The following is an 11,698-nucleotide window of genomic DNA, read 5'->3' on the forward strand; positions in this document are numbered from 1 at the left end:
CTCAAAAGCCATGATCAGTGGATTAGCATCTATCACCTTGTAGCACAGAGAAACCATGTGTTTAACTGTAGGCAGGAATATGCGTATCAGCAGACATCAATGTCAAGAGATACAAACCAAAATCAAACGGCAAAAGCATGAACAAAAGTTAATGGAAAGGAAATTGAAGAATTTCTAAAACAGGATATTCAGGTAATCCTGAATCAGATTTCTGAGCAAACTGCTTCCCTGTGCTGAGAGAGGAAGATACTCCTTTCTCTTCTGGCATTGTACTTGTACATATTCAGCAAAGCTGGGAATATAGATTCTGATCTAACCTGCTGCTTGCAGACGCTATTGATCTGGCATGAGGAAGAAAATGTAGCCAGTGAGTATTTTATGGCAGGGATGAAAGCTAATTCAATATTCAGATACGTGGACAATACAAGAGAAAAAATATTCTTGTAAGGCATTAGGCTAATCAAAGTATTATAAACTCTCCATCAGGTTATCCTCTTTATTCTAGTGGTCCACTGGTGTCAGCATCCCTGACTGTCATTGCACATGGAAATCCCTCAAAGACTAATTAAATTTTCCTGACTTGCAATAGGAATACAGGGGATTATTTTTAAATCCCATTTTTACCTCTATGGTTTTATCTGGCTACAATGGGTAAGATGTGACCAAAAGCACAAACATGCTTATGATGTCACCTTCTCATAACTGAGTCTTCCGCTAAGGTTTGGGATGTGTATACCAGAGCCTGAAAACCAGGGGACCATGGCATTTCTACCAGCGCAGTTTGTCGACTGCAGCAGGATTAGTCTGGATAGACCATAGCGTACGGGTATAGGTGAGAAGAGAAACAATTCATTCATAGCTAGAACTTGAGAAGAGGAGCCTGAATATGGTTATGACAGATTACCACCTACCAGTCTTTCTGAGAAGATAAAAATGCAATTGTCAGCTCTGGGTGCTTTACAATGACACAGTAAACAGGGCCAAGGGCAAATGCAATGATGTGGGTGATGGATTCACACACAATATTAGAAACGGTAGCATTCGACGTGATGGTTTGAGCAAGAAATCCCACAGACTAATTTAAGATACACATCTTAGGGCTGATATGTGTCCCTCTTTAATTTGCAGCATCAAGCCAAGACGTATTAAAAATCCAGGCACACCTTCTAAACCTGGTCAGTTCAGTGAAGAGCCAGGCACATAACATCAGAGGCTATATGCCCTACTTGTTTTGTGATTATTAGTTCATGGGAAGAGTAGGTAATGCTGAGTGAATATCGATCTCTTAGAGAGCAAGCTGTTCGTACCACACATATTTTCTAAGCATCTTCTTCTGCTTCAGAACATTGGGAACATTTGCATGAAAATAGAAAATCTTTGTTTCTGAAGAGCGTGTGTTCCTCTGCTGCTTGTTCAACGCATCAGGTTTAAAGGCTGAAACCTGCATTTGTTCTTACTTGTGTACCCCCGCATTAAGGACTCAGTCCTTGATATCATACAGAATAGCATTTATGAGTGCAACAGCCCTGCTGAAAGCAATCAGTCGCCTTGTTCATGTGCTGATTTTGCTGGATTAGGATAAGAGTGCTTTAGAAGTTAGGAATTGAAGCTCTGACTCCCTTGACTTCCATGAAGCTCCTCCAGCTTAGCAAAGGTATAACAGAGATGTCTGAGCACTAGTCTTGGGTTTTGAGTGCCTAATTATGGCTCAGACAGTTGTTGCAATGTCATACTGATGGTGGCCACTGCTGGGAAAATAAGTAGTGTGAACTACCGAGTTCCCTAGAAACGAAGAACATTTTGTTTCCTTTTAAATCTGGTTCCTATCTAATCCAGAAACAGCTGACAGTTTTTTGAATCTGCCAGTTGAAACTCAGACTGTCTGCTGTTTTGCAAATAATTATGATGCTAGACTGATGAGTGGAATAGGAAATGTAACCACCTTCTCTTTGACACCTTAGGACTGCTTCCCAGCTGAAGGAATGGGTGGGCATCAGGCTAGCTGTGTCTGCTTGGATGACTCAGCCCCACTCATTGGCATTGACACTTCTGGAAAGAGTTAATGTGGTTCTGCTGACTCACGGAGACAGATGAATCTCTTTTCCCATTTTGATATACAGCAAAAGCGTCTCACCGGAGAAGGGACATCAAGCAAGGGTTCCCAAACAGGGGCATGCGTATGACTAGTATGCAGACCACCACAAGTGGTACCCAAATGCTGCCTGAGAACTCAAGGGTCTCTGCTTCTGCACACCAACAGCTACAGCAGCTCTAAGGTGTTGATGCACAGTCTGGAGGCAGGGAGGAGTTCAGTTTTTACTGCTAATTTTACTGATGATGTTGATACTGCTGTGCTTTAAATGTCACTGATTTGTTTCATGCAGCATCTTCAAAGTATCACAATTTGTCTCAGCTTGCTCTGCCAAAAGTCCTAGCCAAAACCTGTGCATCTTCCCTATTGTAATCTCCTCTCTGGCTACAGCACCTGGAACTGTCTCAAGTTCATTCATTTGGGCACATCACTCGAAGTTTTCCACAGTTCTCTGTCATTTCCCCTCTTCCACTGCTCCAAATGCAAACTCCTTGTTCTCACTTTCAAAGCCCTTTGCAATTCAATCCTGCCTCATACCAGTCCTGGTATTTGTTATCCTTCCACCCACCCTTGCTTTGTTGATTGCAGCCTCCATTTTTGCTTCTCAATTCTACACTTCCCTTTATGACTGGGGACAAAAACCTGCAGTGAAACCAGTAAAGTCCCTGCTGTAGACTCCTTTACAATGTCTCTGTCATGTATTACATAGCATTGAAGCACCAGCTAATAACAGCAAGGCAGAGGATGGTCAGGGCTGTGGGCTGGCTAAGGAGCTGCACACAGGACCTGTATCACACCCCCTTCTTTGAACTCTCATTCTCATCCACTTGTTTTCTGGAAAAGTTCTTTAGGATACAGACTGTCATCGACAATGTCTTGTGTTTGCGTCTTCTGTGCAGTATGGCAAAACAACTCTTAAATGACCTGTGAACTAGCTTGTCTTCCTCTCCTGTGGAACATGATTGCTTCACAGTCCAAGTGTCTTGCTACTTCCTAGGGAAGCAGGATTTTATATTTTATAGTTGGGTCTTATAAGCCACAGAGAGACTGAGGCCACACTGGAAGCTCATGAGAGTGCCAAACCCACGTCTGCTTAGCGCAGACTAATACCAGACTTCTGCACCTGTCTCTCTTTTCTATAGAGATAAATAACAGTAAAGGCAAGCCCTAGGGCCATGTTCAGAACAGGCTGGGAAACACTCAAAGTATTTGCAGAACTAAATGCTTTCCAGGGAGATATTTTTCAATGTATTGTTGTAGTAAATGTTTAGATTTTCCAAAGACAAACTCATAAAACAGTCATTAAGGAATGCTATTTTATGTACAATATTTTGCAGAACAATTTAATATGCAATCACACAAAATGTTTTCGCGTTCCTAGTACCTCCACAGCATTGGCATTAAACAACTACTGCTTTAGCTGACTTTTCCTTCAAGAATGGCTGTGACATGTCAGGGCTTGCCTGGAACCCTGGGGATCATTCAGATGTTCAGAACATCTGTGCTTCACGAACAGACAAAGCTTGACACCTGGTCAAACTCACCCCACAATGGCATTTAGCAACCTGGTAGAAAGTAGGCCCGAGTCCTGCAATGCGTATACTCTGGTGGGAACAAAGGTGTTATATTGCCCTTTAACCCTATCTGAGGTTTCTTAAAAATGACTCAGATTGCTGGTCTCTCAATTCTGCCTGCACAGACCATTTAATTTCGATTCATTATCTTTATCAACATATCAGATCCTAAATTTGCCAGTTTCAGCCAAGCTTCAACACTGGATGGGTTTACTGGTGAAATAAATATGAGGCAAAATAGGTTATAGTTACAGTCAGGCTCCTGGCCAGTAAAATATAAAATAAGCAAGCGTGGTAGTTACAAGACAAAATAAATGTAGTCCAGGTCTGAATCTTGCCTAAGCTTTAGAAGTTCAGTTGGGAGGAAGTCTCACATGAGTCTTACTCAATCTGCAAGTGGGAACCTAGGCAAGAACATGAATCCAGACTTCCTAGAACACTGCTTCAGGTCAAAACTCATCTTAAAAACTTCATTGTATAAATGGAATACACGAAAGTACTGCATTTATCACTCTTCATAGGCCAACTAGATCTAACCAACCTATATCATAGTTTTTTTATATTTTGCGATTACCTCAAGCCAGTCTGGTCTTGTTCTAAGATGACCTTCAGCTGTGGAGGCGCAAAGTTTGTTCTTTGGACTACTTATCTCTTACACCCATTCCCACAGATTCTTCTTTTCCTGTTGTTTCTTTTTGATCTTTGTCTAAAAGCCTCAACCTATATAAAGCATACTACAAAAAAAGCTCTGAAAGTCTATTAATACATTCCCTTTAGCATTCTCTGCATATATTTTACTTATCTTTAGATTTGAAGCAGTCTTTTTAGCCTGTGCTAGTACAACACACAGTCTTAACGGAGTTCTGGACATGAGCTCCTAAGTACTCCTCAAAGCTCACAGAGCCCTCATTCTGCAGGCCCTCTATCTTACTGATACCACCTGATGCTCTGAACAATGTTTTCCTGATTCCTAGCAATCGTATTTGCAGCTAGATTAGACTTTGTCGTAATTGCCATGGATAACTCTCTTTCAGTACTTTTGGATTCCTGATGGCAGTTGCTTTCTCTTGGTCCACACTCCATCAGCTGTGTGGTTTGCAGACCACGGGAGCCCCACTAGAGGCTATCTTGACATGCAGTGGCTAAATGCCTGCCCTAGCCTGGCCCTCGCTGTGCAAACCCTCTCACCTTCCCTGCTGTCTTGCCTCACTCCCTCAGCTATGCAGATATAGCTTTTTGCAGGAGTGTGTGGTGATCTGGATAAGGGGTTAAAGATTGGGGTTAAGGCTGGGCTGAAAATGTTTATGATATTTTAATGAAAAAGGGCATGTATATCAAAGGTATTTTAAAATAGCAGTCATCTGCCCCAGCTCTTTGACGTGGGTCATTTTATGGCTTCAGGGACATCTGTCCGTATAACTGAGAGGGTGGTGTGGAAGCAGTATCTGCTGCTGATAGAAATGCATGTCAAATGATGAGCTTAGTGTCTTTGCTGAGATAGGTGTGTTGACTTCTCTGGAGAGATTATGCCCTTGTTCTCAGCCTGCTTGCCAACTGGCTGTTCCCTTTGTTTGGGCTTCTGATATTCATATAAAGAGTGGTACAAAGCCCCTGGCTTGTTCCGTGCAGCGCATGATCTCTGTTCTCTGCAGATAAATCTTTCTGACATGATGTAGCAGTAGCAAGCTGCTTAGTCCAACCAGCTTCTATTATCCGTTTCAGAAGCTTCAGTGGCCTTTAAGTGCTTCATCACAAATAATTTCTGACAAATCCACAAGAATACCAAGCAAGAAGGAGGAGAGTGAAGCTTCTGATCACTATGCTCACAATCAAAGCGAGACGTCCGTGGGCAGTATGAAACATCCCTTAGCTCCTTCCTCAACCAGCAAACCACTGATTATCAACAACTCTTCAAAGAGCATGTTCTACAGCCATCATATGATCAGCTCACTTCCTTACATTACTCTGAGATTCTCCCCCACATCAGCTGTGAAACCATTAGCCAACCAAACCTTCTAAATTATATCACAGAAACATTTTTCCTCAGCTGGGAATAAGTATCTCTCTCAGAACAATCCCCAGCATGATTGGATCCTACTCCTTTCACAGAACCGAAACTGCTCTTTTCTGAGAGGAGTCAAGTACCAACTTCTTTCTCCTGACCCTGCCTCCCTCTTCAGCTGTTGACTGTGAATTTCTCCTTATTTACCTGGCACTTTTATGGAGATCGGTAATGCAGCGCTATACTTACTTGCTCCTAACATCTTTTTTCCTGTAATTGACAGTAAGTGTCTTTCCACAGAAAAATATCTCTGTGATGTTATAGCTGGGTATCCAACCCTTTACTCTGCTACTTTCCCATCATGCAACTCCTTTCAGAAATAACAACCTCAAAAGCACATCCTCTGTCAAGAAAAGTTCCACAGTTATTCCCTTTCCTCAGTGCAGATCAACATAAGTTTGCCAAATTGAGAAACGCTGCCTGAGGATCACAAGCTTTTGACTTGAATGCAATTACGGATTTCCTTCTGGAATCTGTACCTGCTTAGGGTCAGTTTCCACTAGCTGCAATGAGACTTCAGGCTCTAAACCAGCACCCTCATGAGATGCAATTTTAATGGCACTTGGTCAGAAATACTTGTTCTTGATTTCATCTTACTTGAAGTATTTCACAAGCGATACTTTAATAAAAATGTTCAGTTAAAATGTCATTAAAACAACTCTTAAAGATTCTGATTGTCCTTTACCATTAGTCTTCATCCTCCCAACAGCTCCGCAGTCTGTCTCATGAAACTCCTACTGTCTTGTTACCTCATTATTCCCTTCTAAAATTTTATCATTATAGCCCACTTCACACCTCCTCTACCACACTGACAAATGCTACTGTGACCTACAGTGCATATTATAGTTCTAGTTATAGATATAGAATCAAACCTGCAAAATCTACATCCTGATCTGCCTTTGACTTGTCGGTCACCTTTGGCCGGCCCCTGATTTCTTTATGCTTCAGCCTCCCGAGCCATAAAACTACTTTGTTCTTTGAGATTTATGGCTGAAAACCACAAAACAGAGCTACATATTAATACTACTTATAAAGAGTTTTCAAGTGTGCTGCACTCTCTTTGAATGACTGAATCCATGCAGAGATTAATTATATCTGATAGACCTATAAATGAAATATCTGTAAAGGGCCCTGCTGGACAGTGGCTATCAACCAATGATCTAACATACTTTCTGCTTCTTCTACCCACTTGCTCAATTATTCCTTGATGAAGAGGAACAGATATGAGGCACTTATGCATCTCCATCCTGAAATAAATTGCCCTCTTTTAGTTCTTTGCTATGGTAGTCTAAATGATGCTAAACGCGTTTAACCTTCCTGTGGCAGGTTATCTTTCCTTGCAGGAAAAGAAACTTAGCTCAACTCTCCCTCCCCAAACTTCTTCGCAAATACCCCTCACTGCGTTCAGCTGGGTGCTGGGAGTTGAGATCAAAAGAAGTGAAGCTCTGCCTGAGAACATCTGCCACCCACATACTGCAACAGTGCTCAGGAGCTAAATCTTATTTATGAGGCTTAGTTTCATTTCCAGTCCTTTGTGCCAAAATCCCAATGCAATGTAATTTCTGCACATCAATGGTCACACAGTTTTGGCATTATTTGCTACACGCTAGCCCTGTCTTAATCTGGTTTTGGGTCTATAGACATACTACAACTACAAAAAACGTACAGCCATACAAATGTGTGGGACTGTGGATATGACAAAGGACATCAGGAGATGCACGTAGAGGCACATTCAAGGGACAATAAAAAGTATCAGAGAACTCTTAAATAAGAGACATTGAAATAGCACTGAAAAATATATTAACATCTGAGCAAAACCCCAGAACTGGAACTGGACAGCTTGCTTTGAACGCTTCATCAGGCATGTTTCTCTGTAATAAGCCAAACTAAAAACCTAGCCAAACTATAGGCATCTGGTAGACAATACCCTTTGGGCTAATTTGGGACTGAACACAAGACCATTTTGGTGCTCAGGTGTCTTTTGAATAGAAGGCAAGCAACTCTGGGTTTTGTCATGATATATTTAGGCATGGGTTTTGAAAGAAAACTGGTTCACTACCTTCATTCATGTTGAATTATAGCAAATCTAAAATTTACTCTCTACCCTCGCTCATCTGAAAGACTTGAGAGTGATATTACAGTAACTCATTCTCCAAGTGAGAACGTGTCCATGTGTCGCTCTGACGTGGGACCATGTCTGACATAGGACCAATGCCTACCTCAAAGGAGGGCCTTACGGAGTTCAGTTCTATCGTTTACATAAATTGTCCATATATACCTGGGAAAGCTGAGTTTTTGTATTCGTGTCTCCCTTTTGCGTCTGTATTTGTCAAAAAAGGGCTGCAAAGGCAAAGAAGAGAGTCTCAGTTCTGGATGCTTGCCAGGAAAATTTAACTCTATCCCACCCTCTGCCCAAGGTAAAGGCTAAGAAATGCTCATCGTGTGATCCAGTTCTGTCCCTCCCCGAGGCTCCAAGTGTCAAACTGCAACACAGCAAGCCTCAACCTGTGTCAAGAGTAATACCCTAGCCAGCACAGGGTCATGAAACAAGCTGGAGTATCTAGCTTGATTACAAACTATCATGCTTATAAAGCAGCCTTTCAAAAAACGCAGCCAAGTCTCACAGCTACCACAATTGGTAGCTTTGTGCTCGTGTAATAAGCTTCCACGTTTAAATCTTTGCTACAGGGACCGGCTGCGCCCGTCTGTGGGATGCCTTGCCCCTCAGCCCAGGCCAGGCTCTGGACGCCCGGCTGCGGGAGCAGCTCCTGGGGCTAAGTCCGGACTTGCAGAGCACCGCTGGAAGGACCCAGCCACTGCACCCTATCTGACAGTTTAAACTCTCTTCCTCCGCGTCTCCCCCGTCCCTTTCCCTTCCTATAAAGTCGAAATGAAAGTGTGTGCAGTCGGTTCCTGGATGCTCTTCCCCCATCTGCGGCCCCCCCAGCCCGAGGCGGCGGCGGCGGCGGGAGGGCGCTGGCCGCAGCCAGCCTCTTTCCCCCCCGAGGAGGGAGAGAGGCAACTGCCACGGCAGCCCCCGCGGGTGCGGCGGCGGAGCTGGGAGGCTTCGTCTCTCCCCCCCCGGAGGAGGGGGAACCGGCGCCGTGGCGGCGGGTGGTACGGGAGAGCGGTCCCCGCCTGAGGGGAGAGGGGCCGCCTCTGCCGGCCGGTGCCCCAAGGGAGGGAGGCGCTGCCTGCCCAGGGAGGGCAGCTGCCCGGCCGCGGGGCGGGGGCGCCTGGCTGGCACCTCAGGGCGCGGCAGCGGGGCCGGCCGGGCTCACGGCTCCTCCCGCCGGGGTGCTGCCGGGCCGGGCCGGGCCGGGGGCGGAGGAGGCGGGGAAGGGGTGAGCCGCTGCCGTCACCGAGGCTCCCGGCTCGCTCGCCTCGCCGCCGCGGCAGCCCCAGCCCCGCTCCCACCCCCTCGCCTGCCCCCACCCTCCTTCCCTTTCTCTCGCTCTCTCGGCGAGAGCAGTGTGCCTCCCTTCCCAGATGGCAGCCGGCAGCGCCATGCAGCCTCCCGTTCCTCCTCCTCCTCTCCCTCCTCTCCGGCTCTAAGTTAATGCCATGCTGCCGCTGCTCCTCCCGGCACTGCTGGCCGCCTGCCTGCCGCCCTGCCAGGGCTGGAGCCCCTCGGCGGCTGCCAGCGGGCAGGAGGAGCAGGAGCAAGAGCTCTTCTTGCCCCCTGTCAACTCCTCCTCCCGCTCCTTGGCCAGCCTCGAGATGGACCTCGACGGGGCAGCAAGCAAGGAGGAAGGCAGCACCGCCAGCCCGGGCACGCCGGCTGCCCCTAGCCAAGAGCCTTTCCCTTCCGCTCCCACCTCCTCCGGGCAGCAGCAGCAACAGCAGCAGCGTCCCCAGCCGCAGGGGCAGCCGCCGCCCGCCGAGGACCCGCACTGCAATATCAGCGTGCAGCGGCAGATGCTGAGCTCGCTGCTGGTGCGCTGGAGCCGTCCGCTGGGCATCCAGTGCGACCTCCTGCTCTTCTCCACCAACAGCCACGGGCGAGCCTTCTTCTCCGCCGCCTTCCACCGCGTGGGGCCGCCGCTGCTCATCGAGCACCTGGGGCTGGCGGCCGGCGGCGCCCAGCAGGACTTGCGCCTCTGCGTGGGCTGCAGCTGGGTGCGGGGCAGGCGGGTCGGGCGCCTGCGGGGCGCTGCGCCCCAGGCCGCCCCCGCCGCCGCTGCCGCCGCCGCCGCCTCCTCCTCCTCCTCCTCCTCCTCCTCCTCCTCCTCCTCCTCGCTCTCCTACCCGCCGGCGGCGGAGCCCGGCCAGTACTGGCTGCAAGGGGAGCCGCTGAATTTCTGCTGCCTGGATTTCAGCCTGGAGGAGCTGAAGGGGGAGCCGGGCTGGCGGATGAACCGCAAGCCCATCGAGTCTACCTTGGTGGCTTGTTTCATGACTCTGGTCATCATCGTGTGGAGCGTGGCCGCCCTCATCTGGCCGGTGCCCATCATCGCCGGCTTCCTGCCCAACGGCATGGAGCAGCGCCGCAGCACCGCCGCCGGCACCACCACCGCTGCCGCCGCCGCCGCCGCCAAGTAGCCTCTCCCGGTGACCCCCTCCTTCTCTTCGCCGTGCGGTGTGGAGGGACGCCGGGCGGCCGCCTCCCGCCGGGCCGGACTCTGTCGTGTTTTTCTTGTTTAAAGCGTGTCACAGGTGCGCGGCGGGACGCCGCCGGCCCGGGCGGCCGTGGGGCGCGGGCGGCCGTGGGGCGCGCGGGGCCGCCTCAGCGCCCGGCCCGCCCTGCCCTGAGGGGAGCAGCTCCGCCGCGCCCCGCCGCCGCCGCCGCCGCCGCCGCCGGAGACGACCAAATCCTGTGTGCTCGTTTTGTATCTTTAATACCCGTTTTAAACTAACCTTTTAGTAAAAAAGAAGAAAAAAAAGAAAAAGCCCCCCAAAAACCAACGCAGGAAATAAAAGACCCTCCCATTCAACCGCATTTGTTGTAGTCGGAGTAGCTTTTTTGTATATGAATACAGTTTGAGCGGGTTTTTTCTTCATTTACAGAAAGGGAAGTCTCTTTTTGGCAGGATCGAGAACTGAAGCAGTCTATATATTGTTATTGCTGAAGCTGAACTTCAACGAACCTTTTACACTGTATTTCCCAGTTGAGATAGTGTGTATTTATTATTGTAGCTCTGCGTTATTTGGCTTTTAATACAGAGATTTTCTTTCTGGAGCCACCGTAGCCTTTTGTTGGTCTGATTCCGCCAGGGTGGAACGGAGGGTTTGGCCAGCCTCCCCGTCTGCAAACCGGCCGCGAAGCTCCTCTTTCCCCATGAGATGATGTTACCAGGGCTGTTGGTGGAAAAAGGGGAATCCCAAACCCTTTCTGAACAGTGTTTGCCCTATCCGTACAGTAGATTTAGGTCTATATGCCTACACCCAGGGTTGGGTGGGGTGGGATGAGGAGCGTGTCTGTGCCAGAGATCCTCCACAGCGATTTACTTTCCACAGCTCCGCAGCCTACGGCTTTCTCCTCAGTTTGAGGTCGGGTTGTTTCGGTCCTGGGAAGATGAGGCCCGCTCTTTGAGATGTGTTATAAGCAGCGTGGTCTCTGACTTCCACAAAGTGCATTCCTCAAAAACAACTCAGACGCAGTGTATTTGTTGGAGGCATGGTAATATCGTACCTCTTTTTCATCTACCAGTCCGCAGGGTTGCTCGCAGAAAGCCTGTGGGGTGGAGAGATGGCAGGAGCTGCCGGTCCAGAACTAGATTATGGCTGCCGTTGTACAAGCATGCAAAGAAGAAAGATTTGAAAGATTTCTTCTTTCTTGTCTGAGCAGACAGTTGCATAGCCTGAAATATCGTTTGTTGTATACTTCCAACTGTTTAGCCTTATAAGAAGTTGTTTCATTTGCCTTAGACATGATTAGTCCAGCTGAAGTTTCTAAAACCAAAGTGTGAGCTAAGTGAGAAAGATTTGCAATAGGAATTCTCATTCCTTTGTCAACATCAATGTATTTAA

General features: G+C 47.8%; 1 protein-coding gene across 1 annotated transcript; it reads left to right on the plus strand.

The window, feature by feature from the left end:
- The first annotated feature begins 9,231 nt into the window (after positions 1-9,231).
- On the plus strand, positions 9,232-10,378 carry TMEM158 (transmembrane protein 158). The gene has a single exon (XM_050892792.1). The coding sequence runs from the start codon at positions 9,293-9,295 to the stop codon at positions 10,268-10,270; it is 978 nt and encodes a 325-aa protein (XP_050748749.1). The 5' UTR covers positions 9,232-9,292; the 3' UTR covers positions 10,271-10,378.
- The last annotated feature ends 1,320 nt before the right edge of the window (positions 10,379-11,698 follow it).

The sequence above is a fragment of the Gymnogyps californianus genome, chromosome 2 (assembly GCF_018139145.2).
Source record: "Gymnogyps californianus isolate 813 chromosome 2, ASM1813914v2, whole genome shotgun sequence".
Taxonomy (NCBI): Eukaryota; Metazoa; Chordata; class Aves; order Accipitriformes; family Cathartidae; genus Gymnogyps; species Gymnogyps californianus.

Excerpts from the sequence above, each read along its gene's own strand:
- TMEM158 (XM_050892792.1), top strand. The coding sequence starts at position 9,293 with ATGCTGCCGCTGCTCCTCCCGGCACTGCTGGCCGCCTGCCTGCCGCCC.